The sequence below is a fragment of the Salvia splendens genome, chromosome 16 (assembly GCF_004379255.2).
Source record: "Salvia splendens isolate huo1 chromosome 16, SspV2, whole genome shotgun sequence".
Classification (NCBI taxonomy): Eukaryota; Viridiplantae; Streptophyta; class Magnoliopsida; order Lamiales; family Lamiaceae; genus Salvia; species Salvia splendens.
Window position 1 is genome coordinate 2,195,076 of NC_056047.1, and position 23,200 is coordinate 2,218,275.

Sequence of the window (23,200 nt, forward strand, 5' to 3'; positions counted from 1 at the left end):
TAATGGTTATAGTCGTATATTGGTTGATTAAAATGTCACGTACGAGCGTTACATCATACCAACTAATTTCTATATTTAATTTAACAGAATAAGTGACGCATGCATGCATGCAAAAAAATCTTAATATGTTTTCATTCCAGAAATGGTGTTAGATTAGAATTGTCAATTTTGAGGGACAACGATAATTAGATCTTTTGGAAAATGAAAATTATTATTTTTAATTCGATATTTGAGTCTCAATCTTCAATTAATTTCAAAAGTTACCTTAAATTCCTCAAGTCAATTTCTTGAACCATCAGGCGTCGTATCAATACTATAAACTTAACTTTGAGCTTGTATCCAATTTCTTGCAATTATAGTACTCCATTTTATTTAAATCAAAACTGGCGTGATCAAATTAAAATATAAGTGACAAATTAATGTATCAAAATAACGTCTTTTCATTAATAAAATATAACAAAAAAATTGAAAAACTTGTACTTTTTGGCGTATATAATCAATCTAATCTTTATTTAATGTCAATTTTATTTTAATTGCGCGTGTGTTGAGGGGTCATCAATTGATTTTTTTTAACTACCAAATCAAATTAGAGGACTAATTTACAAACCTGATTGTTGAACAAATCAAAATAATGATACAAAAGATTTCAAATCATGAGTTGTTATTTAGAAATTATGGCAAATAATATGACAGCTTATTAAACTTCAACTATAATACGACTTCTTCTAATCATTTTGCTACCACATGTATATATAAATATTTTTTGTTTTATGATTTAGATGGGTATAATTTATTAAAAATATTAAAACAATTTATGTTGTCGGTTAGTCAAACAACATGAATTGAAAATAAATTGTGTTGCTCGTGGATGCAAAAAGTTAAAAGTGTCTAGATTGTTAAAATTCAATAACTTGAAAAAAAAATGCAATTAGAAATGACTAACTAAGTCATCACCAAGTCAATGGTAAATTGAATTGTCATTAGCCACAGTTATTGGTTGGATTTAATTAGATTTTAGAATTTTATATATAATGATTGGTCAAAAGTAAAATGGCCATGCATTACTTCATCCGAGTTTGGTGGGTGATGTAATTGTAAATTAGGGGTTAGTACTTAATAGTGCTCCATTTAATTAATTGATGATTAATTAAACCGGTTTAACCTTAATGTTCTACATACCCTTCAAAATTAAATAACAATTGATTATGCAGCAACTTCATCATGAACCGGTTTGGAGCGATTTATTAATAAATCAATTTTATCATCAAATATATATAATTAAGTAACTAATTAATTCTTACGTATTTTAATTATTATGTCAACGCTAAGATTTTTTCATGCAAATTATTGTTGAAATCCCAAGATATATCCCACATGATACGATATATCTCCAGTCTGGAATTATTTAATTATTTGAACGTGATACATGTTTGGACAACTTTTGTCTTAAATAAAGTCAATTTAATATTTTCGTGTTTATTGAGGATTGAACATATTTTATTTTATGTTAACACATTCCTCAACTTGAACCCCCTTAAAGTTCAATCTCTAGTTTCTACGTATTTGTTTGATATCAAAAGCTTATAAATCGATTGAATTTAGGAATGTTTGTAATTGCAATAAATCAAGATTGGGCTCGCGTATGTCAACTCTATTGAGAGAGAATTAATAATATTTGTTTACTCATAAAACAAATAATTTAAATGTTTTATTTAACACGTGCCTATATATTTTTCTTATACATTTAGTCTGCCTAAAGTTGGCCAATATTTACAGTTTTAAACCATAATTTCACTTAAATATAGAGAAAAATATGAAAAACCAGGCTTTCCTGCAAAACTTGTCATTTCCTCTGCTTTTCAAGTCAGGCTTCCAAATTTATATTCCATTTTCGGATTTTGCATCTTTTTTTTGTTAGTTTTTTTTTAGTTTTGTTTTTGTTTCAGAGCTTGAAATAGGACATGATATTCGTAGTATCTTTTGTCGCTTGTGTGAAAATGATTAATACTATTCGTAGGGTAGATAACTCATCCATGGATAAAATTTTATAAATAAAAAAGTTTATTCATAAAATTTTATCCCTAAATATGTTATTTACCTTACCAAACACTAATTAGTAGTGGCATGACAAAGCCAAATATTTCAAATTCGGACCTCAAGAAAACATTTAATAGTTTATTTAGCGAAAACTTATTTTATTATGATTTCTTGAAATTAATCTTAAAAAATCAATGGCCAAGATATAGAAATAAGTTAGCCATGTGATTAAAGTTTTCACATATATGGAAAAAATTAATAATTTTCAATTTTAACTTAAAATTACTTAAATAATTTATGTTCTTGAAGAACTTCTTTGGCCTGGTCATTAACTCCTCTATCAGTGCACCAACTCACATACAATTTAAGATGTTAGTCTTTGTTAGTTTAAATTACCGTTGGCCTTAAAAAAACTGCATGAGTTAAAGACAAGTACTATTATTTCTCAAATTTGTGAGAGTGATGCTAAAAACCAAGATGGAAAATGAAATAACACAGAACGTTTTCAATATTTCAAATATTTGAGTTTTGTTTGATATTAAAAAAGTGTGCATGGCTCCCCTTTGATTCATCCTCTGCCAAATATAGATACGATAAAATTAATTGAATTTAGAATATTTGTTCCAATTTATATTTCCACCTAAATTCTAACGGTATATATTTTTAATATACAACCACTTTTTAATAAAATGAAAAATTGGGCACCCAATAAAACAAGACAACACCATCGAAAATAAGGCACACGCAACTAATCCAAACAAATAAGACAACATAGAAAAATATTTAAAAGGGTAAATAAAAAATGAATTTTATTTAATACTATTATGAAGTTAACAACCTAATACCCAATAAAAAGAAATAATTGTAACTTTCAAATTGGTCACAATTGTGGAGTGTCCCTCAAAAGCTTATTGCCAGCATTTTTTAGAACGATTGATTGATAGGTGGACGTTGTGTTTTAATTTAATCACAACTGCAATTGAAAATATAAAATAATTATGGGGAAAATGAATATAAAGGTAAGTGATTATTATGCCAACGAAAAAAAAAGTTACTACCATATAGCAAACTAGGAATTTGTTTATACGGTCATTGACTCTAATGTCACTTCATTTTTTCTGCAACGCTGTGCGCTCATTTTTTCTTTTAAAATTAACACTTTTCACTTTCGATAACTATCTCATCATTAACCCCTTATATCATGTTACTCATTATATTATGTTAGAGCCTTTTATTATTTAATTTAGGGGTGAAACTAAGATTTTAAATTAATAAATTTGCTTAGGGAGGAGGCCCTTTAATAAAACGGACGTTACCGAGTACCGGCCTCCGAGCAGGCCGAGCACGGTGAGGTGATATTATTTGCCAATATTCCGAGGACATGTATGTGCTCAGAATCTTTTCAAATTAGATATACGTGTGTCTATTGACCATTTATCGAGCACAATTATATGGTCCAAAAAATTTCAGTTGTGCACTAAGGAAGTAATTGACCGGAAATAAAATCCAAAAAAGCTAATATATAGGTGAAGACTACTTTTTTTTTTTATTGTGAGAAGGTAAATAATGTAATTACCCATTAATAAGAGTGTTGTATAAGTGTCTACTTCACCAATAATGTTGACAGATAAACGAAATGTTTACGTGGCGGCAATTGGGAACCGTCATGGCCACAATAATCATCCCTCGTTAGAGCATCTCCATCCGTACTCTTGCCAAAGAAAGCGGATGTGAGTCCGGACCCACTTTTATTACTTTTTTATTCCATACTCTTCCGCAAGGACATGCTCAAGGGTTCCACCATTCCATTATTTAATTTAAATACTTCAATTACTAAAAACATTTCCACAATATTAAAATGCATTAAAAATACCCGGAAAACTATTACAAATTACAAAAAAAAATAAAAATTACATAATTAAATTCATAAAATTAAATAAACCCACTACTCGTGACCGAATTTCGCCCAAATGGATGATGAATGTGTATATTAATAGATGATTTTGAGATTAAATTTTTTTAAAAAAATTCAAAAAAACGGTAATAAAACGGCTATATTTTTGAGAATCCGAAAATATTTTTTTTAATTTTTGGTATGATTTTCGATTAAAAAAAGAAAATGAAAATGCCAACAATTAATAGAAACGCGTCACGTCGCCCTGCTCAGCGGCACGGACGTGCTCGATATATCGAGCAGAGCCATGTCATTGGCAAGAGCACAGCGGCACGGACGCCGTTCTTGCGGAAAAGCACCGCTGCGGTTGCTCTTAGATTCATTAGTCCTACAAATATTATCTTAAAAAAATAGTCATCTTAAAAATGACAGTTCTTTATTTATATCTTTACCACTCCTTTTCTTTTGTTTTTTTTAATTATCTAGCTCTTTCAAAAGGGCCCTCATTAATAAAAGTAAAAACTAACAGTAATTGTCTAAACGAGTTGAATCGAGGGATCTAGCTGTCAAGGTTAACTTCCAAAATTTTAGTAATTGGCTGAATTTTCTATGAAATTCGATTGCAATAATGCGTTAGTGATATGGAGTAATTAATTAAAGGAAAAGATGTCGATCATACGAGGATAATAAATAAACAATATTATCTACGAGATCCATTTATGTAAGAATTTTCTGAAACGACAAAAAGTAATACTCCTTTCTAAGTTAGCATATACTCCTCAAATATGCTTATGACTAATTTGATTTCTTTCTAATTAAATTGATTACTGCAAATAAAATAAACTACAGCAAAGAAAATATCCTAAGAGAGAACTAAAAGTTTCTTTTATGCCAATAATGTTGTGAAAAGTGCATCACTCTCTAAAATTTAAATTTGTTTATGTACGATATTCAAATGATTATAGACTACTTAATTAATTAATTCGTGTTCAACTCCTTATTTCCAACTTTAAATAAGTTCCAAAATTTGTATAATTAAAAATCATTAACATTAACATTTTTCATATGAATCTTGTTAAATCAATTTTTTTTCCTAAACATGAGATCCCAATTATATTTTAAGATAAAAAAGTAAGACTACTAACTATTTCTGATTTTACATTTTTATGGGATATTAAGAAAAAATATACACTTGTATAAAAAAAACTGTGTAAACCAACCAAACAAATACGTACTAATTATTCATTAAAAATAGAGAAAAATATACACTCATATAGACAAAATTAGTAAATGACCAAGTAAATACTAATCCACTCGAAACTAGCTAGAAAAATTAAGAAGAGTAATGAAAAAAGATCGAAAAATGAGTGATATAAACAATATAGAAATTTTGATAATAAAATACAAGAATGTACAAGTACCAAAGCATAAGGCACACCTACTAAGATTAGCAAGTCCACTTAAGATTCTCATAGCTGACTGAGATCAAGCTCCCACCACCGCCAATTTCGTCGTAGAAATAGTCATAAACGCTCTTATCCAACTCCCACCACGGCGGCTGCAGCCACCCCTCCGCCGAGTCAACCACCGCCAACTCGCCTCCCGACTCGGTCGACTCGTAGCTCCCCTCCAAACTCGGCAACTCAATGATCTCCCCCAGCTCCTCCGACCCCTCGCCGGCGGCGGATGTCACCGTCGACGAAGACGGGGAGCAAGAGGAGGCCAATGCGCCGCCGAGGTCCTCCATTGCCGCCGCCTTCGCTGCGGCGGCCTGGACGTCGCGGGGCGAGAGCGAGTCGGGCCGCGGCAGCGACTCGGTGAGCTGGGGGAAGTTGAGGATCGCCGAGTCGCCCTTGATGCACGCGGCCGCCACGTCGTGGGCCCGCGCCGCCATCTCCGCCGTGGGATAAGTCCCGAGCCAAATGCGGGACTTCTTCCGCGGCTGGCGGATCTCGGAGACCCATTTCCCCCAGCTCCGCATTCTCACCCCTCTGTAAACCGGGTGCTTGTTTCCGCTCTTCTTCTTGCTCTCGGGTGACTCGTGAGTCGACTCGGCCGGCTCAGCCATTTTGTTTTTATTTTGATAGGATGGGAATATTCTTGATCACATGTAGTTATAGTTGTGAGGAATGGAGAAATTTATATAGTTAGGAAAAATAAAAAAGAGTGTTAGTTGAGGTGTGATTAAGCGTCTAGATTTGGGAAACATGATTGAAAAAACAAACAAATTAGAGAGACAAAGAAAAAATTAAGTGAACGTTGGAATGTGAAAACGATGGGCCAAAGCGCATAATTTTGAGAAAAATTGTAAGGTTGCACGCACACACACATGGAGAGAGAGAGAGAGAGAGAGATAAAGTGTGACATCTTAATTACATCACACATTTGTCCATATTTCACGAGTTTATTGATAATGATTTCTTATTTAAATTGAAATATATTGATGACTTCAATTGGTACACTTTGACCAATCAATTTGTTCCATATATTAACTGCTCGCTGCAAGTTTTGCTATTTTTTTTATTGAAATTGTCTTTTTGTTCAATTTGCCAAATATTACATGTTATTCTTATGATTGCTGGTTGCACATAAGAAGACAATGACAAATACATACCACCATATCCAATATATATTTAGTCCAGAAATTTGATAATGGGGTTAACAAGTAAATTTCTTACTATGCCACTTCCAATATTTAATGGGTATTTTTCATCATCATTATTAACACTTGCAACATTAACGATGAGAGACAACGGGAGAGGTGAATAATTAAAAAAATACGTGAGGAGCTAGAAATATGTGAATTAAAGAAAGAACTTAAAGAGAACTAATTCTTGTTCACAATAGTTAATGTTGAATGTAAAAATAATAAAATAAATCAAATTCTTTTTGTACCCACGAACGTCATATGTCCGTTGAGGGGTCAATTTGTATAATTTATAATTTTGTCCATTCAATAACACCACAATTGTTTATACTTTATACTATATATGTTAGTATTCAAATTCTCGTGTTTGAATAAGATTTATTTCTCCCTCAATTTGTTTCTTGAATTGACACTTTTTAGCTCCTTCTATGGGCCTTTTTCGACTTTCCAATCCAAATACTCTCCACATCCCACAACAGGGGTATATCTCATTTTGATTCAACAAATTTTTAAATGTTAAAAAATATAAATATAAAAAAATGTAAATAGAAAACTAGTAAAATACCTAGACTTACTTACAAAATACAACAAATAGTAAACAGGACATGTTGCTGAATGAAATGATTAATAATTTCATAATTTTAGGAAGATGTGTACATTTTAATCTTTTAGACCGTTTGAGAAAAGACTGAAAATAATATTATTGGATTGGAATTGATGCATTTTGTCACTTTCGTATTAATGCAGACATGCAGTGTATTTTATGCACGTATTGCAAATTAAACTATTTTATTGTAATTCTTACATAAACATTGGTTATATATATGACTTAAATCAATGGAATGTTGTACTAGTTATAGTTAGCATATCACCATTTATTATATTCAGCCGGCAAAGTCAGGTCAACGACACAACTCATATAATAAAATTCCTGAAAACAGAGCAAACAATTTTAGGACAAAAGTATATTCTCAACTCTCGACTATAAAGACAATCACAACAACAATAATAGTCTCAATAATTATATATTATTCACTCCTTATTATCAACATTGGCTCTACTTTATAATTTTATTGTGAGAAATTGGTCCGACCTTTATCACCCTTAAGATCGTTGTGCTAAAAAGATTGAAAATTTCTGGATTATTGAAATCTCGAAATCAAATTTAAGAAAATTTAATCTCCATAACAACTTTTTCTGTCACCACCACACTCTTTTTTAATAGTGCAAAATACAAGATCAACCGACTAACACGTTTTTTAATCATCCAAACTGTATGTGTCTTTGTGTATAGGGCCCACCAGTTCAATTGTTGAACCTATATTAATCAATTATCATTAAAAGTGTGTCTCCCGCATTATTGGTAGTACCTTCACACTCGCTTTAAATGGGTGTACTTTATCCCATTGTGAGCCGCGTGTCTTTTGCGAAAGTAACATCCATATACAGTATAAAACCTACTTTCCATTAATATTCCTTGTCACTCATAAAATAATTAGCATGTTTTATGTCACACCACAAATCATACTACTATTATTTACATGGAGTAATTTATATCATTGGATCAAGGAAATACAATTTGTGAGATTGGATAGTCTAAAGAACGTTGTCGGCTTGCTTTTGACCAACTTCTTTTTAAAACATCACTAAACCCAAAATCAATCAATCAATCTCTAAATATAGGCATTGCTTTTTTAATATTTTAGCCCGAATCATATATTAGTTCGTGCCTAATTATGCGGAAATAACTCATCCCATTTAATCTCTCTTATCTCCGAGCATCGGCTCGGCTCTTAGGTGCGATAGTAGAGCTTTCATGATACTCATGGACTGGACTGACGATAGAGTCGATTGATCTTCAATCTCTCTTGGATATCTGCCTAGCACATCAAGATCTGATTGACTATCCAACTTTTGATATTTTTTTAAAATATTAAGGAAAATTTTGGATATAAAATGCAATTTATAAAATGCTTATAAATTTTACCAACAATATATAGTTATGCCTCAAATATAATGCTTATAAACTTTACCAACAATATCAATATGATTGTATTCGCGTTGCTCTTTGATTAACATACATCATTATGGTGTTGGAACTAATGTTTTATGAAACTAAGAACTTTTTCTTTTAGGTTATCATTCATGGATAAAACCTAAATTATATAGTACCAAAAATAATCTTTATTTTCCAGGATTATCATCGATTTCCATATATTGGGCCTTGTATAGTAATTGGGCTTATATTCAACAACAGATTTGTTGGGCTTAGTGATGACAAAGATACTTACCTCATTCAATTCCAGTGGTTCAACCAAATTGAACGAGTACAGAAAGAGGGCTTATCGACGAAGATTCTTCACCTAAGAAACAATCGAGATTTTAACAAATGAATGCAGGTAATTGATGATTCACATTAGGGTTTATCTGAAATTGTAAAATTTTCTGTTAATGTTAGAACAAAAGTTGTTACCCTAACATTGTATAGACCTCAAAAGAATTGTCTATTGTCAATGTGGAACTAGCAAAAGGATGATTTTTTCCTTTCTTGTTAAATTGTTATTGTTATGAATTATGATTTATGATGATTCCCTTTTGGTAGTTAGGATGATTTCTAGGTTGATCCAATCCAAAAAAAAAAAAAAACTGAAACTTGAATAGATTGTTATGTTATTTCATCAGTTTCATAATTAGATACGGATGAAATCAATTGGGAAATGTTGATGCTCTGAAAAAAAGGCAGCTTTTCGATGGCGAAGTGATGGCATTATCGATTATCGATGTTTGTTTTTGTAGGAGGAGCATTTGGTGGAAACAGAGGAGCAAGACCAGTGCCACCAGAAAAAGGGTGTTTTTCCTTTGGATCATATGCATTTATGTGATCTGGTACATGTGTAGAATTATCTAAGCTGTTTTAGGCTTGATTCATTTGAAGAAGCTTTGTTAACTATGGTTTGAGGTTGATTGGTGTAGGAAAAGAAAGAGTATATCAACTGTCTCAAGTTTGAGGGCCATAAATCTGAAAAATGCAGACACTTCTCCAAGAAGTATCTCGAGTGTCGTATGGAGAAGTAAGTGTGTCATCACTAGGCGATGTATCCGTATCTCGTTGTGCTTGCTTGTGTGTCTGGAAGTAGCTTCTTGTTAGACCAATCAAGTTGCTCTAAAAAGAGTAATATGAAGTCTTGTTTCTGCTAGTTTTGTAAGCTTTTGAGATGCCATTCATGGTTATGGTATCCTAGTTTAAACCACACTGATATTAGGATTTAGAGATCATTGTTTAGCAATCTTGATTTTTGGATACATACATTCTGCAGGAATTTGATGGCAAAGCAAGATATGTCAGAGCTTGGATTCCAGAAAGGAGATGAATTGCAAGCTACCTCTCCGGATGGATAAATGAAGTGCACATTCTGAAAGTCGGCGCCTTCCATCTACATTGGACTCGAAGCACATCGAGTAAATGTTAAAGGCCATCCGTATTTGAGTATATTGTTGATTTTAGATATGATTTTGGTGTGAAATAGGTTATACGAGGATATGTAAGGATTGTCCATTTAACATTAATTTGATGAAGAAGACATTCACTTTGTTTTAGTTCAAGTAACTAATTCTATACATCGTTTTCTTTCTTTTGTCTTTGGATTTTGTGATTTATAGAATTCTCAGATAACTAATTCTATACATCGTTTTCATTTTTTATCTCTAAAATATGCATTTTGCCCAAATTGTGATTGAAAAAAAGTATGAGAAAATAAAATAACTGAAGTGCAAAAAAGGGAATCATGAGATTTTTGAGTGTATGATGATCATAGAAAAGAAATCCATGGAATCATTCCACAAATTAAAGCAATTAACATATCAATTTAAAAAAAAAGGATTTTCGACATTTAAACCAATTCAACAAGTAGAAAAACAAAAGGAAAATGAGTCCCCTTTCCTTTTATTACAAAGGGATTGTGCAAATTGGTTCTCAAACAAATCGGAAATCACTCCACAAATTTACATACTTAGAAGTCGCTAGAAAGTGGTGCATGATCATCGTGCATGAACACATTGTTGTAAACCATCCCGGCTAGGCCACCACCGATGAGTGGCCCGATCCAGTAGATCCAATTCCCATCATAGTCACCGCTCGCCACAGCTGGGCCGAAGGACCTGGCCGGGTTCATGGATCCACCTGAGAACGGGCCCGCTGCCAAAATGTTGGCCCCCACAATGAACCCAATCGCAATTGGTGCGACTGTGCCCACTGAGCCCTTCTTGGGATCAACCGCAGTCGCGTACACAGTGTACACCAATGCAAATGTAATGATTATCTCCATCACGAGTCCCTGGAAGACTGCGACTCCAACACCCAATCCGTGAGTCGGGATCGCCTGCACCATTTTTCAAATTTGGATTACAAAATGTGTTAGTTGTCCAATCAAAATCTAGCCTACATTTGGAGGGTCCAAAACTGAAATCACATGGAACAAGGGCAAAATTGGAATTTCAAATTATGTGATCTAGGGTTATAAAATGAATTACTTAGTGAAATTAAACTTACATAACCGCCGGTAACGATGGAGAGCACAAAACAGGCGATAATTGAGCCCAAGAGCTGAGCGATCCAATAGAATATTCCGGTGAGGACGGTGATATGGCCGCCGACGGCCAATCCAAAGGTGACGGCGGGGTTGACGTGGCCGCCGGAGATGTTGGCTCCGACCGAAACTGCGACGAAGAGAGCGAATGCGTGCGCGATCGCGATCGCCACCAGCCCCGGCGGGTCGAGAGCGGCGCCCGAAGTCACGCTGTCTGTTTAAATCACGTCAAATCACCAAATCAGAATCGGAATCCTACATGCATGATTCTAGACACGAATTTAAATATTCAATTTTTTTGTATAAATTATTATACAAAATATATCATATTAAATTATTTTCTTAAATTTTGAATACGGAATAAATAAATTTTGTGTCCACCCCTAATTTTAGGGTTTAATTGAGTCATTCAAATAACCAAAACCATGCATATGCATATATCGAGAGAGAAAATGTAGGTGTTATAAAACTAACTGAAAGCAATGGCGGAACCGACACCCGCGAAGACGAAGAGCATGGTGGAGATGAACTCAGCGACGTACGCCTTAATTGAGGCGAAGCTGAACGAGTCATCGAATCGGCCGAAAGCGATTCCCGGCATTTTTTTTCCTTTGAAGAAGAATGAGAAGGAAAAGAAAGAGTGAAGAGAGAATGAAATAATGGAATGTTTTTTTAGGTGCAAAAGACACTTTCTATGCCACATTTATAGACTAAGAATTCCACAGTGTTGTTTATTTTGAGTGTCTGAATTGAATTTTTGATAAATAATTATAAATTTTAATTCAGTTTGATGATGAGTGAGTAGTTGTCTGGATCACATACTAATTAGTTTTGGTGACATGATTAAGCGATATCATAAGTGTGACTATAACTTGGTCAATTTTTATATTGTATTGTACTTCATCATGTAATTTAGTTGCAGTATCTCACGATTTAACAGCAATATTCTCATTGAATTGAATTAGGATATTTCATTTATTAATAGTTGTCATTTGTAATTATATTAAAGATAGTAAAAAATGAATAGTCTCCATCACTTGGTTTAAGGATCACAGACACTTGAGCATTCTCCGCCACATATTTCACAATTCAAATCCCATAATTAAAGCAATTTCAAAACAAAACTTTAAGCATTTTCGACTCTTACAAGTTAAAATCATGAAAAAGGTCTAAATATATTAGCTAAAATACTTCATGCTTTAATTTTTTATTCAACTTAACCTTTTCCAATTGAGCTAAAATAAATGAATAAAAGGGGAAATTGGTGCTACGACCTACTTTGGGCCACATAGTGCGCCGACCAGCAAAACAAACCTATGCTTTTTTGTTAGCAAAATAAATGTGTGTGGATTACGGTATTTAAGTGAGGTGTATGGTCCGAATTAAGAAATGCTACTATTAAATGGAGATAAGGTATGAGTTATAATTTCATAATCACTTTTTCTTTTCAACAAAACAAAGTTATATATTATTCTTTAAAAATTAGTCCATGGAATTGGAATATCATGATAAATAAAAACGACATTTCGATATCCAAATGATATGCGGTGCATTATGCATAGCATAATTATGAAAAAGATAATGATTTGTTTAGAAGAAAATGAGAGAAATGATTGTTGACGGCTCTAACTAATCACGATGTCAAAATGGTCTGTAAAAATAATTGTGACAAATTATAATTATAATACTAATAAACTAATTTAACGTAAGGACTACAAATATTGTTACGCGCGATCCATTGATGAGTTAGTAAGTTAGCAATTGATCACACATTGATCAATTGATCACACCTAAATCCATTGCTAACTTTTCTTAAATTGCTCACTCATCAACTCAGTATATTAAAAATGTCAACACAAATTTAAATACTAACATATTATGTCTTTGTGTTGAGATTATAATATCAACGTCAACCAAAGACATAAGTATGTCAACTGAATTTATGTTGACATATTAATATCTTTGTAGTAAAAATTTTAATATACAACATTGATGAGTTAGTAAGTTAGCAATTGATCACACCTCTGTTCCACTTAAGATGACACGTTTTCCTTTTTAGTTTATCCCAATTAAGATGACAATTTCCTTTTTTGGAAATACTCTCTCTCTAATTAATACACCTAACCACTTTTTTCACTCATTAAAGAATGCATCTTTCTTTCTCTCTATTTTAACCCTTACACCCACATCTTTTCTCTCCAATTAAATATATTAATCAATAACTTCTAAAATCTCATGTCTGCCAAGAAATATGTCATCTTAGCCGAGACGGAGGGAGTACAAAAATCACTGTGTATCTTACACTTTTTTTCTCATCACTACAATTTCGTGGTCTTACAATTGCCATGAAATATTGCTACAGGCAGAGCAAATTATAGAGATATCAGGCTACATATTTATTCAAAAGGTGAATTTTACTGGAAATACAAGCAGATAAGTTGCAGTACAAACTAGGGTAAATTTTCTTGGTAACAGTAAAATCTCAAAGGTGAATGGATCATTCTTTTTGCATGTTTTAGGGGAAAGGAAGTGAAGCACAGCAGAGGTAGTAGCCATTCCTCATGAATTCACCCCTTTTAGATAGATGAGCTTCGCTTATACGATACTCGCCCCATTCCTCGTTACCATACCGTTTAAAAATGGCTCTTGCATCAAACGGTTTCTCCTTCATCGTTGTCCTAGGAGCCAAAGAAAAGGATCAAAGTAACAGGGTCAAGTCAACTCTCAGTATGTCGAAGATTCAACCATATGTTTGCCAGACACGAAGAATGTAATAACGGATATAAATACAGAAGTTGCACCTGAAACGTGTGCTCATAAGGGTGACATGCAACTGCATCAAAGGAGAAGATTGTAGATGAACAATATGTACTTGGATGAGTAGTTTTTACTAATCCAGGAGTATAGGTGTTGTGTTGCTTTTGGGAGGAGGGGAAAAAATGAACATTTTACAACAAGATAGAATGGAGATGCTTCAAAATACATTTACTGAAGTACAATTAAAGTGTTGAAGTATCAAAGATAAAGAAAGGTACCTTCAGATTTTTCCTATCATACCCAACGGCCAAGCCAGCACGAACAAACGCATCGTTGATGACATCTAAGAACGTTCAGAAAAGCCAAAAACAATCAATCAAGTAATCTGATGTCTAAACATAATAAAACGTCACTAAAGTGGTGAATATTTGGAGTCTAAGTAAGACAAGAAACAGATGATATGGATACCGTAAGCACACAAAAGTCGTTCCTTGCCACCAATTACTTCTACAGGAGCGTAAACAAGATATGGCTTGTCCTCAAAGTCTCTAAAGCATTCCTGCAATGTATATGGAATCAAAATTTAATTGAGAAACCAGACAACAGTGAGTCACCAACCAACAAATGTGTTTGTGATTGAATTGAAGGTTTAATGAAGATGAAACCTTACCAGTCCCTTAAGTTTGATAAAAAGTGGCCGGTTTTCTAAAGCATCCATTACTTTTGATGAGGCACTCTTAAGAGGCAGAAAAAACACACTGTGAATATACAAAACAGTGGGTCAAATCAGTTGGTTAGAAAGATTTCACCTGCATAGCCTCTGTAGCTGTTTTAAACTGCTCCTCATTCGATAACTCCAGCATGAGAACAGTTAGGTGAATGGATTCTAGTATAGCAAATATGGACTTCTCAATTCCAGAGTCTGCATGTAAAAGATGATCTGATAATGTGGAAGAAGACATACAGGACGAAACAATTGAAGCATTCTGAGTAGGCTCATTAGTTTCGATAATTTCCACCTCAAAAGGCAAACAAGTAGTATTGAATTAAACCAAGCTCCAACCCTTTTCTTCTCTCTTTTTATACGGGGAGGGTGCTAGGAGTTAATAATTCTCAATCAACAGATAAAATAATCATTTGACCTGCAGCTGCCTCTCCAAGTACTGCAATTTTAAAATCGACAAGTTTCTTAAGTAGTTCAGGATAAATAGCCAAAGGAAGTGATACGAAGTGGGTAAATTTAGGTTGTCGACTATTAACCGCCTGTTGAAGAAAAAAAAACACATGTTAGCTACTTACCGTAACGTCAATACAAAATTGTGGCAGAATCCTAGTAGAGCAAAATAGGACGAACCTGGGGTCCACTTGGATTGTAAATTTGTTGTAGCATTGGCGCAGCTGGTGTATTATGCATAACTGGCGGCTGTGCAGCAAATGAAGGTCCAGCCTATACAATCATAATAAGCCCAAAATGGATCAGTATGAGTTAAATTTAATAAGAAAGTGCAGGCGTATGATGATCAAGATGACAAAGAAAAAGTGGTTTCGGTCTGTGTAAACCGAAGATACTAAGGCTATAACTGGTAGTCCTGTACCCATAGATATTTCTTCCCAATTTCTTTTATAATGAAAACATACATAAACATACATTGACCAATAAGCTCATTTTCTATTTCTTCTCCTAAAATACATTCTTAAAGCACTCAAAAGCCATCCTTATTATCTCAAAAGTCTTGCAGTTATTGAATCTTTCGATACAGAGTTTCTTTAGTTTATGCAATCTCCTTCTAAGTTTGACATTATGGTAGATAATATAACTTCTTGCTGTTGAGCGACATGCAACTGAAGGGCTGATAAATATTGAATGAAAAGAAGTAGCATCCACTAGTTATTATACATGTGTTTGGCAGCTAAGGTAAGCTCGATTCATAGAAATATTCTAGACCATCTAAAAAGGATAAAAGGCAGTAGCAATAGAGATGTGTGCACTCACCCCGACACTAGATGGCATGCCATGCATATGTGTCGCAGTAGCCATACGTGGATAGTATACAGAATTATCTGCAATAGAGAAAGACGGCCTAGGTGTCTGAAACGGGGTGAAGCTCTTAGCATTTGCACTCAATTTAAACTCCTGAAACAATACGAAGACGAGCAGGAGAGTTAGCAAAAGACAAATCAGGCACAATGGACATAATAACACGAAATATAATCAAAATTTCCAATCATGTAGTTCACCTTGGCATGTGGATTAAGTGTTGACTTCTCTGATGACAGCGAAGCAACAGATGGACTAGGAGACAGTTCGCGGCCAGCAGAAGTTGAAGTACCTCCTCCGCGATCAGAAGCGGATGATGATGCAGAGCTACTGGTCCGGGCAAGAGAGGTTGGCACCTCTTGCACTTCAGGACATGATGTACCCTCTGCTAACTCGTTCAAGAAGCTACCCCTATCCTGACCTTCGGATGAAAAACGTGATGGATCAAATGCAGATAATCCAACCTTCGGAGAGCTTTCATTATTTAGTGAATGTGAAAGCATGTGAAAATTCTCACATCCTCCACCAAATAATCAACACATTGAGAATCAAGTATCCATTCCAAAAACAGTCCACTTCAATTGATTACTTACTCAAATCGATAAGAATATTCGTACAGAATTCAGATCGTCATGCATCATCTACGCCAGGGACGGATGTACATTTGTTCCACAAGGGGCAAATGCCCCTCCTCAAAAAAAATTCATTTGTGCTATTTTGAGCATTATTTGTACATTTTTTTGAAATACTTTTATATATGCCCCTTCTCAAATCCTTAAAATACCTTTATCTATATTTTTGCCCCAGGTATATAAAATTTCTGGGTCCGTCCCTGATCTACGCTACACACACATACAGATACAATATACTAAAATCATTCCGATCAAGCTACAATTCAATTCTATAACGGAGAATAACTACTTTTATTTGATGAAAACAAATAATCGAAACAGAAAAAAAAAAAAGCAAAAGCAAAAGCAACAAAAATATTACCCTCAGGGCGATCAGGCTGAGTATGCACTGCTCTATAAGTTTGCCTGACAATTTGTCGATTTCTCCGATCATTCACATTTTCACTACCGCTTCTAGCATCCATATTCAACTCACAGCTAAAACAATGCCAAAATTTATCACATTTTTCACAAAGTAAATCACTAATAGTAAGATAATGCAATTAATTCATGATTAAGCCCCAATTACCGAACCTGGAATTCCAGCAAGGGCTTCGATTTTGCGAAGTGTTTACAGACTTCCAGTGTAACGAACTAGAATTTCAGTCTGATAGAATATTAAAATAGAATATTTTTCTAAATATAAAATCGAATAAGATCATAGGATATGATTAATTAATTTTTAGTTTACCTTAATTTCTTAACAAGCTATCATTTCCCAACTACCGGCGGCAGCGGTAAATATATACTCCACTTTCTTTCCTTTTTTGGAATAAAATAATTAATCAAGGTCATAATTTTGCCATCAGATTACTGATGGGACCATCATCGTCGTTAAATATAGACTAAAATTTAAATTTGATCATTTACATTTACTTTTTAAAAAAATTTATCTTTTATATTAAGTTTGTTATTTTTTTATTTTAAATAATATGTTATGATCCAAAATTAACATTTTCGGTTAAAATTCAATGGTCAAACGTGATTTGACTAAATAAGTAACTTAATTATAAATCTAATCAATCAATTAACTTAACTAATTTAATTTTAAAATTTGTAAAATATTTTTTTACATGTATCAAAATATATTACTAATATTCATAAAATATTTTAATACACATAATAAAAATTATTAAAATTTATAAAATATTTGTTTACCTATATTAAAAATAAAATAGAATTCAAATTTTATAAAATATTAACAAATTTAATTTTTATTATAAGTAAAATATATTATAAATTTGTAAGTTAATTTTTAATATAGGTAAAAAAATTATAAATTTTAATATCAAATTCATTAAGTTAATCTGGCTAATTAGATCCATAATTAAGTCACTTATTTGGTCAAATCATGTTTGACCGTTAAGTTTAACGGAAAATGTTAACTTTGGACCAAAATAAATTGTTTGGAACTAAAAGGTAACATATTTAATGTAAATAACTAAAAAGTTTTTTAGTGCAAATGTAAAGGACCAAATTTAGACTTTAGTCATAAAAATAACATAAAGTACAAGGCTTTTGGTTGCTTATGACGAACTTGTTTCAACCTTATCGTAGAGTGAATTGAGCTAAATATTTTACTTGAGATTAATTTTGTCCAAATATAAAATGACAAAAGCCTCGAAATTCATAAACTAAGACTAATTTTAGATGTTATTATCTCGAGATTAAGTACCAACCTCATCTACCAAATTAAATAATATTCATAAGATTTAGGGGTTGTTCGATTTGCAAGATTGTATCAAGTGATTAAATATGTAGTGTATTTGATTCATGGGATTGAATCCAACAACTTAATACTAGGGTGGTGTTCGGATTCCAAGATTAAATAATACCCAAGATATAATCTAGGATTGCGTTGTGAGATTATTTTAGTCATAAGGGGTTAACTATGACTAATTATCCCATGATTATCCATCTAGGATTGAGTTGTGATATTGAATCTCATGGACCAAATACACAACAAATTTAATCTCGGATACAATCTTACAAACCAAACACCCCTAGATGGATAATAATGTGATAATTAGTTATAGTAGTCAAACCCTCTCCCACAAATAATCTCACAACTTAATCCTATAATATATCTTGATTCTATTTTATCTAGTATACCTAACACCACCTTAATAAACTAGATAAGAATTAGTATATTTAGGTGCCGCTTGATTCTGTAGACAAAATAATAGTGAGATGCGAAAAAATATCCAAAGTTATATCATGAAATAATGTCTAAATATATTACACCCTCCGCTCACAAAAAATAATCAATATGGAAAGTTTTTCTCGTATTTTACCCACTTTTTCCATCAATCTCTCTTTACTTGACTATTTTTCCCCTTCTCTCTTATTTTATCTATTTCTTATCAAAACTCATGCCGTCGACAAATAGGACTATTTTTTATGGACGGAGGGGAGTATATAAAGACGACATTTCGTGGTCTTATGATTGCTATGAAATATCGCTACAGACACATAGCAGCAAATTGTATAGGGATATCAGGCTACATATTTATTCAAGAGGTGAATAACTGGAAATTCAAGCAGATAATGTTGCAGTACAAACTATGGTCAATTTTCATGGTAACAGTAAAATCTCAAAGGTGAATGGATCAATCTTTTTGCACGTTTTCTGGGAAAGGAATTGAAGCACAGCAATGGTAGTAGCCATTCTCATCGAATGCAAACCTTTGAGAAAGATGAGCTTCGCTTATACAATACTCGCCCCATTCCTCGTTACCATACAGATCAAAAATGCCTCTTGCATCAAACGGGTCCACCCTTGCACTTCTCGTCTTCCTGAGAGCCAAAGAAAAGGATCAAAGTAAAACAGATGTCAAAGATTCAACCCATATGCTTGCAGTATGACACGAAGAATGTAATAGAGGACATAAATACAGAAGTTGCACCTTTTCCTGTGCCGCGCATTCATAAGGGTGGCATGCAACTGCATCAAAGGAGAAGATTATAGGTGAACAATGAAAATTATGTACTTGAATGATAGTAACATATATGCAGAAAGAGTAATTAAAGTACTGTGAAAATGTGTTGAAGTATCAAAGATAAAGGTACCTTCGGCTGTCCGGCATCATTCCCAACAACCAAGCCAGCATCAACAAATGCATCGGTGATGACTTCTAAGAACGCTCAGGAAAGCCAAAAACAATTAATCAAGTAATCTAAAGTCTAAACATAATAAAAAGTCACTAAAGAGGTGAATATTTTGAGTCCAAGTAAGACGAGAAACAGATGATATGGATACTGCAAGCACGCAAAAGTCGTCCCTCACCACCAATTTCTTCTACAGGTGCATAAAGAACAAACGCCTTGGCCTTAGAGCCTCTCATGCAGTCCTGCAAGATATATGGAATCAAAAATTAATGGAGAAACCAGACCACAGTGACTACTCTAAAAAGGATATTTAAAATATAGTCAAAAACAAACAAATGTGTTTGTGATTGAGTTCATTTATATGCATCCGTAGTTTGGGCAAAAAACATTATAATGCAAGGATACAGCCACCACTGATACAAAGCTGTATATTATGCTTTCGATGAACTCAATATTGCTCATGAGGCACATCCTACATATGGTTTCAGAGATATGAGATCTATAAAACAATGGTCCATAGTCCATACATAACATAATAAGTTCTAATGAAGATGATACCTTACCAGTCCCTTAAGTCTAATCGAAAGTGGCCGGTTCTCTAAGGCATCCATTACTTTTGATGAGACGCTCTAGAAGGCAGAAAAAGAACACTTGTGACATACGAAACTGTGGGTCAAAGTCAAACCAGTTGGTTAGAAAAATTTCACCTGCAAAACCTCTGTAGCTGATTTAACCCGCTCCTTATTCCATAACTTCAGCATGAGAACAGTTAGGTGAAAGGTTGTTGGTTTAATAAATATGGACTTCTCGATTCCTGAGTCTGCATGTAAAAGATGATCTGATAATGTGGAAGAAGACATACAGGTCGAAACTATTGAAGCATTCAAAGTAGGCTAATGTAGATTCGATAAATCCCACCACAGAATGAAAAAAATAGAATTAAACCAAGCTCCAACCTCTTGCTTCTCTTTTTATATGGGGAGGGTGCTAAGAGTTAATAATTCTCAATGAACAGATCAAATAATCACTTTTACCTATCATTTTAGAAGAACTGGTAGCCTTTGACTCTTTGGCAGGGTAACTGACAAGAGGAATGTTCGTTATATTTACTCTGACATGTGTATCAGCACCAACAGCTTTGACTTCAGCAACTAAAGGTGTTTCAGTTGGGTGTTGGGTGTCGTTTTTGTTTGCTTCCAATTCAGCAGAAACCTTTGGAGCTGTAGAATGATTTTCGTTGTCCGTATTTTTATCTTTATCATTAGCTGTTTTTCCAAGTATAGTTTCTTGAAAATTGACAAGTTTGTCAAGTAGTCCAGGATAAATAGCCAAAGGAAGTGAGACAAAGTGAGAATAGTCAAGTTCTCGACTATTAACAGCCTGTTGAAGAAAAAAAACACCTGTTAGTAAGCTACTTAGCTAAATGTTAATGCAAAAGTTCAACTCCATCCAGGACATGAACATAGTGTTTGATTTATCTCAAAACCTCATCAATTACCCAAATTTTAAAAAAAGCACCCATATTTTTGGAAATAATGAACTAACTAGCAGATGATTTATGCTTGATGAGAAGTTGAGCCAATCAACCTTGTCAATAATAGCTTGTATCATCTCAGATGCTTGAGTAATACTTTCAGCGGAGTTGCCTTCAAGGACTGCAATGGTACACTAATCAGACATCAAATGAAGGGGATAAGACAGGGTTAGCTATTCCGTACATCATTCGCACTAATTGATCACTAAAATATAATGGTGAATCAAGAATCAAGTCTTGAAATAGAAAATCTTTTAATAAAAATTCAGTTATTGAGGTATGAAAAGCTAGGATATAGAGGTCGAAAGAAAACAAGACAGCAATCAGAAAACGGAAGATAAGGATATGATGATTAAAAAGGGAATACAAACATGAAACTGAACTTAGAGCACTAGACAAAGCTCATTATATTCTTTGGCAGAGATTCTTCTGATAAACTTTGAAACAGAAATGAGCAAAACATTCAGAAACAATAGACTCACGAATTGAATCTTCTTTTCTAGATGATGGAAACATAACTTTAACTCCAGTCTCGACCTCAATTTTCTTCTGAGTGTCTCCCCTGTCCAGATTGTAAAATAAAAATAATTACTATGTTATTATTGATACAAGCCTCAACGTGCAGTGCCCTACCCCTTCCCTTTGATGAACCGCATTAAGGATGCTCCTATCTGCAAAAATACAGAAGATCAGCTGAAAGCCTGAAACAGAATACCCAATAGAGGACCAAAGGATACACCAGGTTAAATACACAGAGGATTAAGAAAAGGATTAATGAAATACCTCGTATAACAGATAGATAACAAGACAAATAACTGTACTCTCAAATAAAAAATGAAAGTCCTCACATCCATAGATAGTGAATGTTTCTTAGCAGATGTTGAGTTTTCATCCAGTGATTTATCACTCTTTCCACCTTCAGCTATTGAGACAGTCGAAGAAGTGATATGACACACCTCTTCCCCTCGATTTTGTGCCATCACCTTCTCACCATCATCTGAAAGCATATGGAAATTTTCACATCCTCCACTACATAATCAACACATTTAAGAGAATCAAGTATGAAGTAACCTTCCAAAAACAGTCCCCTTCAACTGAATATTTACTCGAATCGATAACAATACACGTACAGATTTCAGATTCCCATACATCATCTATGGTACACACGTAGAGATACAATATACTAGAATCATTCCGATCAAGCTACAATTCAATTCTGTAACCGCAAATAACTACTTTATTTAAGAAATAAATTATCGAAATAGAAAAAAAGCAAAAGCCACAAAAATATTACCCTCGGAGCGATCAGGCTGAGTAAACACTTGTCTCCATGCTTGGCTGACATTTTGTCGATTTTTCCGATCATTCACATTTCCCCTACCACTTCTTGTATCCATATTCAACTCACAGCTAAAACCATGCCAAAACTTAGGCTTCTGTCACATATTTCCACATAGTGAATTACTAATATTAAGATAATGCAATGAATTCAAAGATAATGCCGCAATTTCAAACCCGGAAATTCAGCAAGGGCTTCGATTTTGCAGTAGTGTTTGAAGTTTCACGAATTAGAAAGTTCAGTCTGCCGTAGCATAATATTTATCAAAATATAAAATCAGATAAGATCATGAATGATTAGTTAATTATATTACCTCATCAGAGACCTAGAAGCTATCATTTCTCGACTACCGGCGCGGCGTCGGCGGCGGTAAATATCCTTTCGGAATGAATTAATTAATCAAGCTCACTATTGGGCTTATAAAAGCCCATTTTGTCATCTGATTTATGCTGGGCCTATTGAGGCACAGTATAATGTGGAGTATTCATACAAGAAGAAGGTGAGTACTATTTGATTGCTCAAAATTGATTTGTTTCTATACTGTTGACAGAAAATTTTACCTGGAATTGATTTGTTACAGACTAATGAA

The 23,200-nt window shown here is 33.6% G+C and overlaps 5 protein-coding genes across 14 annotated transcripts; 1 reads left to right on the plus strand and 4 right to left on the minus strand.

The window, feature by feature from the left end:
• Nucleotides 1-5,142: 5,142 nt before the first annotated feature.
• Nucleotides 5,143-6,118, minus strand: LOC121770941 (ethylene-responsive transcription factor TINY-like). The gene has a single exon (XM_042167717.1). It carries the CDS (start codon nt 5,997-5,999, stop codon nt 5,379-5,381), a length of 621 nt encoding a protein of 206 aa, XP_042023651.1. The 5' UTR covers nt 6,000-6,118; the 3' UTR covers nt 5,143-5,378.
• A 2,789-nt stretch (nt 6,119-8,907) lies between these two features.
• Nucleotides 8,908-10,196, plus strand: LOC121771226 (cytochrome c oxidase assembly protein cox19, mitochondrial-like). The gene is made up of 4 exons (XM_042168000.1): nt 8,908-8,977; nt 9,375-9,464; nt 9,552-9,649; nt 9,896-10,196. The coding sequence occupies exons 1-4, from the start codon at nt 8,972-8,974 to the stop codon at nt 9,975-9,977; spliced, it is 276 nt and encodes a 91-aa protein (XP_042023934.1). The 5' UTR covers nt 8,908-8,971; the 3' UTR covers nt 9,978-10,196.
• A 217-nt stretch (nt 10,197-10,413) lies between these two features.
• On the minus strand, nt 10,414-11,816 carry LOC121770836 (aquaporin TIP2-1-like). Its single transcript, XM_042167612.1, has 3 exons — nt 11,639-11,816; nt 11,128-11,378; nt 10,414-10,957 (listed from the first exon to the last, which is right to left on the minus strand). The coding sequence occupies exons 1-3, from the start codon at nt 11,763-11,765 to the stop codon at nt 10,589-10,591; spliced, it is 747 nt and encodes a 248-aa protein (XP_042023546.1). The 5' UTR covers nt 11,766-11,816; the 3' UTR covers nt 10,414-10,588.
• A 1,626-nt stretch (nt 11,817-13,442) lies between these two features.
• LOC121772731 lies at nt 13,443-17,288 on the minus strand. Of its 5 annotated transcripts, none has more exons than XM_042169938.1 (12): nt 17,165-17,288; nt 16,953-17,068; nt 16,160-16,380; nt 15,915-16,055; nt 15,276-15,368; nt 15,064-15,184; nt 14,731-14,843; nt 14,592-14,657; nt 14,390-14,480; nt 14,200-14,264; nt 13,966-13,997; nt 13,443-13,842 (listed from the first exon to the last, which is right to left on the minus strand). In XM_042169938.1, the coding sequence occupies exons 2-12, from the start codon at nt 17,053-17,055 to the stop codon at nt 13,680-13,682; spliced, it is 1,209 nt and encodes a 402-aa protein (XP_042025872.1). In that variant the 5' UTR covers nt 17,056-17,068; nt 17,165-17,288; the 3' UTR covers nt 13,443-13,679. The 5 variants fall into 5 exon arrangements, with proteins under 5 accessions (XP_042025872.1, XP_042025874.1, XP_042025875.1 ...); XM_042169940.1 differs by having other exon boundaries at nt 13,643-13,842; nt 13,966-14,082; XM_042169941.1 differs by lacking the exon at nt 13,966-13,997 and having other exon boundaries at nt 13,643-13,842.
• Nucleotides 17,289-19,113: 1,825 nt separating this feature from the next.
• On the minus strand, nt 19,114-23,141 carry LOC121772026. 6 transcript variants are annotated; one of them, XM_042168948.1, is made up of 14 exons: nt 22,925-23,141; nt 22,788-22,854; nt 22,567-22,708; nt 22,121-22,269; nt 21,906-21,943; nt 21,755-21,834; nt 21,326-21,393; nt 20,773-21,118; nt 20,446-20,558; nt 20,302-20,367; nt 19,917-19,980; nt 19,700-19,764; nt 19,537-19,574; nt 19,114-19,426 (listed from the first exon to the last, which is right to left on the minus strand). In XM_042168948.1, exons 1-14 carry the CDS (start codon nt 22,948-22,950, stop codon nt 19,240-19,242), a joined length of 1,449 nt encoding a protein of 482 aa, XP_042024882.1. In that variant the 5' UTR covers nt 22,951-23,141; the 3' UTR covers nt 19,114-19,239. The 6 variants fall into 6 exon arrangements, with proteins under 6 accessions (XP_042024882.1, XP_042024881.1, XP_042024880.1 ...); XM_042168947.1 differs by having other exon boundaries at nt 19,890-19,980; nt 22,567-22,705; nt 22,925-23,134; XM_042168946.1 differs by having other exon boundaries at nt 19,890-19,980; nt 22,925-23,130.
• Between the last annotated feature and the right edge of the window lie 59 nt (nt 23,142-23,200).

What these genes read in the sequence shown, in the direction of transcription:
- LOC121770836 (XM_042167612.1), bottom strand. Translation starts at nt 11,765, where the DNA reads ATGCCGGGAATCGCTTTCGGCCGATTCGATGACTCGTTCAGCTTCGCC. An exon ending in CGGTTCCGCCATTGCTTTCA is followed by an intron (nt 11,379 to 11,638) that starts GTTAGTTTTATA and finishes TGATTTAAACAG; the next exon opens with ACAGCGTGACTTCGGGCGCC. An exon ending in CCATCGTTACCGGCGGTTAT is followed by an intron (nt 10,958 to 11,127) that starts GTAAGTTTAATT and finishes AAAATGGTGCAG; the next exon opens with GCGATCCCGACTCACGGATT.
- LOC121771226 (XM_042168000.1), top strand. An exon ending in ATATGCATTTATGTGATCTG is followed by an intron (nt 9,465 to 9,551) that starts GTACATGTGTAG and finishes TGATTGGTGTAG; the next exon opens with GAAAAGAAAGAGTATATCAA. An exon ending in CTCGAGTGTCGTATGGAGAA is followed by an intron (nt 9,650 to 9,895) that starts GTAAGTGTGTCA and finishes TACATTCTGCAG; the next exon opens with GAATTTGATGGCAAAGCAAG.
- LOC121770941 (XM_042167717.1), bottom strand. Translation starts at nt 5,999, where the DNA reads ATGGCTGAGCCGGCCGAGTCGACTCACGAGTCACCCGAGAGCAAGAAG.
- LOC121772731 (XM_042169937.1), bottom strand. Translation starts at nt 17,055, where the DNA reads ATGGATGCTAGAAGCGGTAGTGAAAATGTGAATGATCGGAGAAATCGA. An exon ending in TCAGCCTGATCGCCCTGAGG is followed by an intron (nt 16,381 to 16,952) that starts GTAATATTTTTG and finishes TTTCATCCGAAG; the next exon opens with GTCAGGATAGGGGTAGCTTC. An exon ending in TTATCAAACTTAAGGGACTG is followed by an intron (nt 14,481 to 14,591) that starts GTAAGGTTTCAT and finishes TATACATTGCAG; the next exon opens with GAATGCTTTAGAGACTTTGA.
- LOC121772026 (XM_042168946.1), bottom strand. Translation starts at nt 22,950, where the DNA reads ATGATAGCTTCTAGGTCTCTGATGAG. An exon ending in AGCCCTTGCTGAATTTCCGG is followed by an intron (nt 22,709 to 22,787) that starts GTTTGAAATTGC and finishes AATATGTGACAG; the next exon opens with AAGCCTAAGTTTTGGCATGG. An exon ending in CGATTAGACTTAAGGGACTG is followed by an intron (nt 19,981 to 20,301) that starts GTAAGGTATCAT and finishes TATATCTTGCAG; the next exon opens with GACTGCATGAGAGGCTCTAA.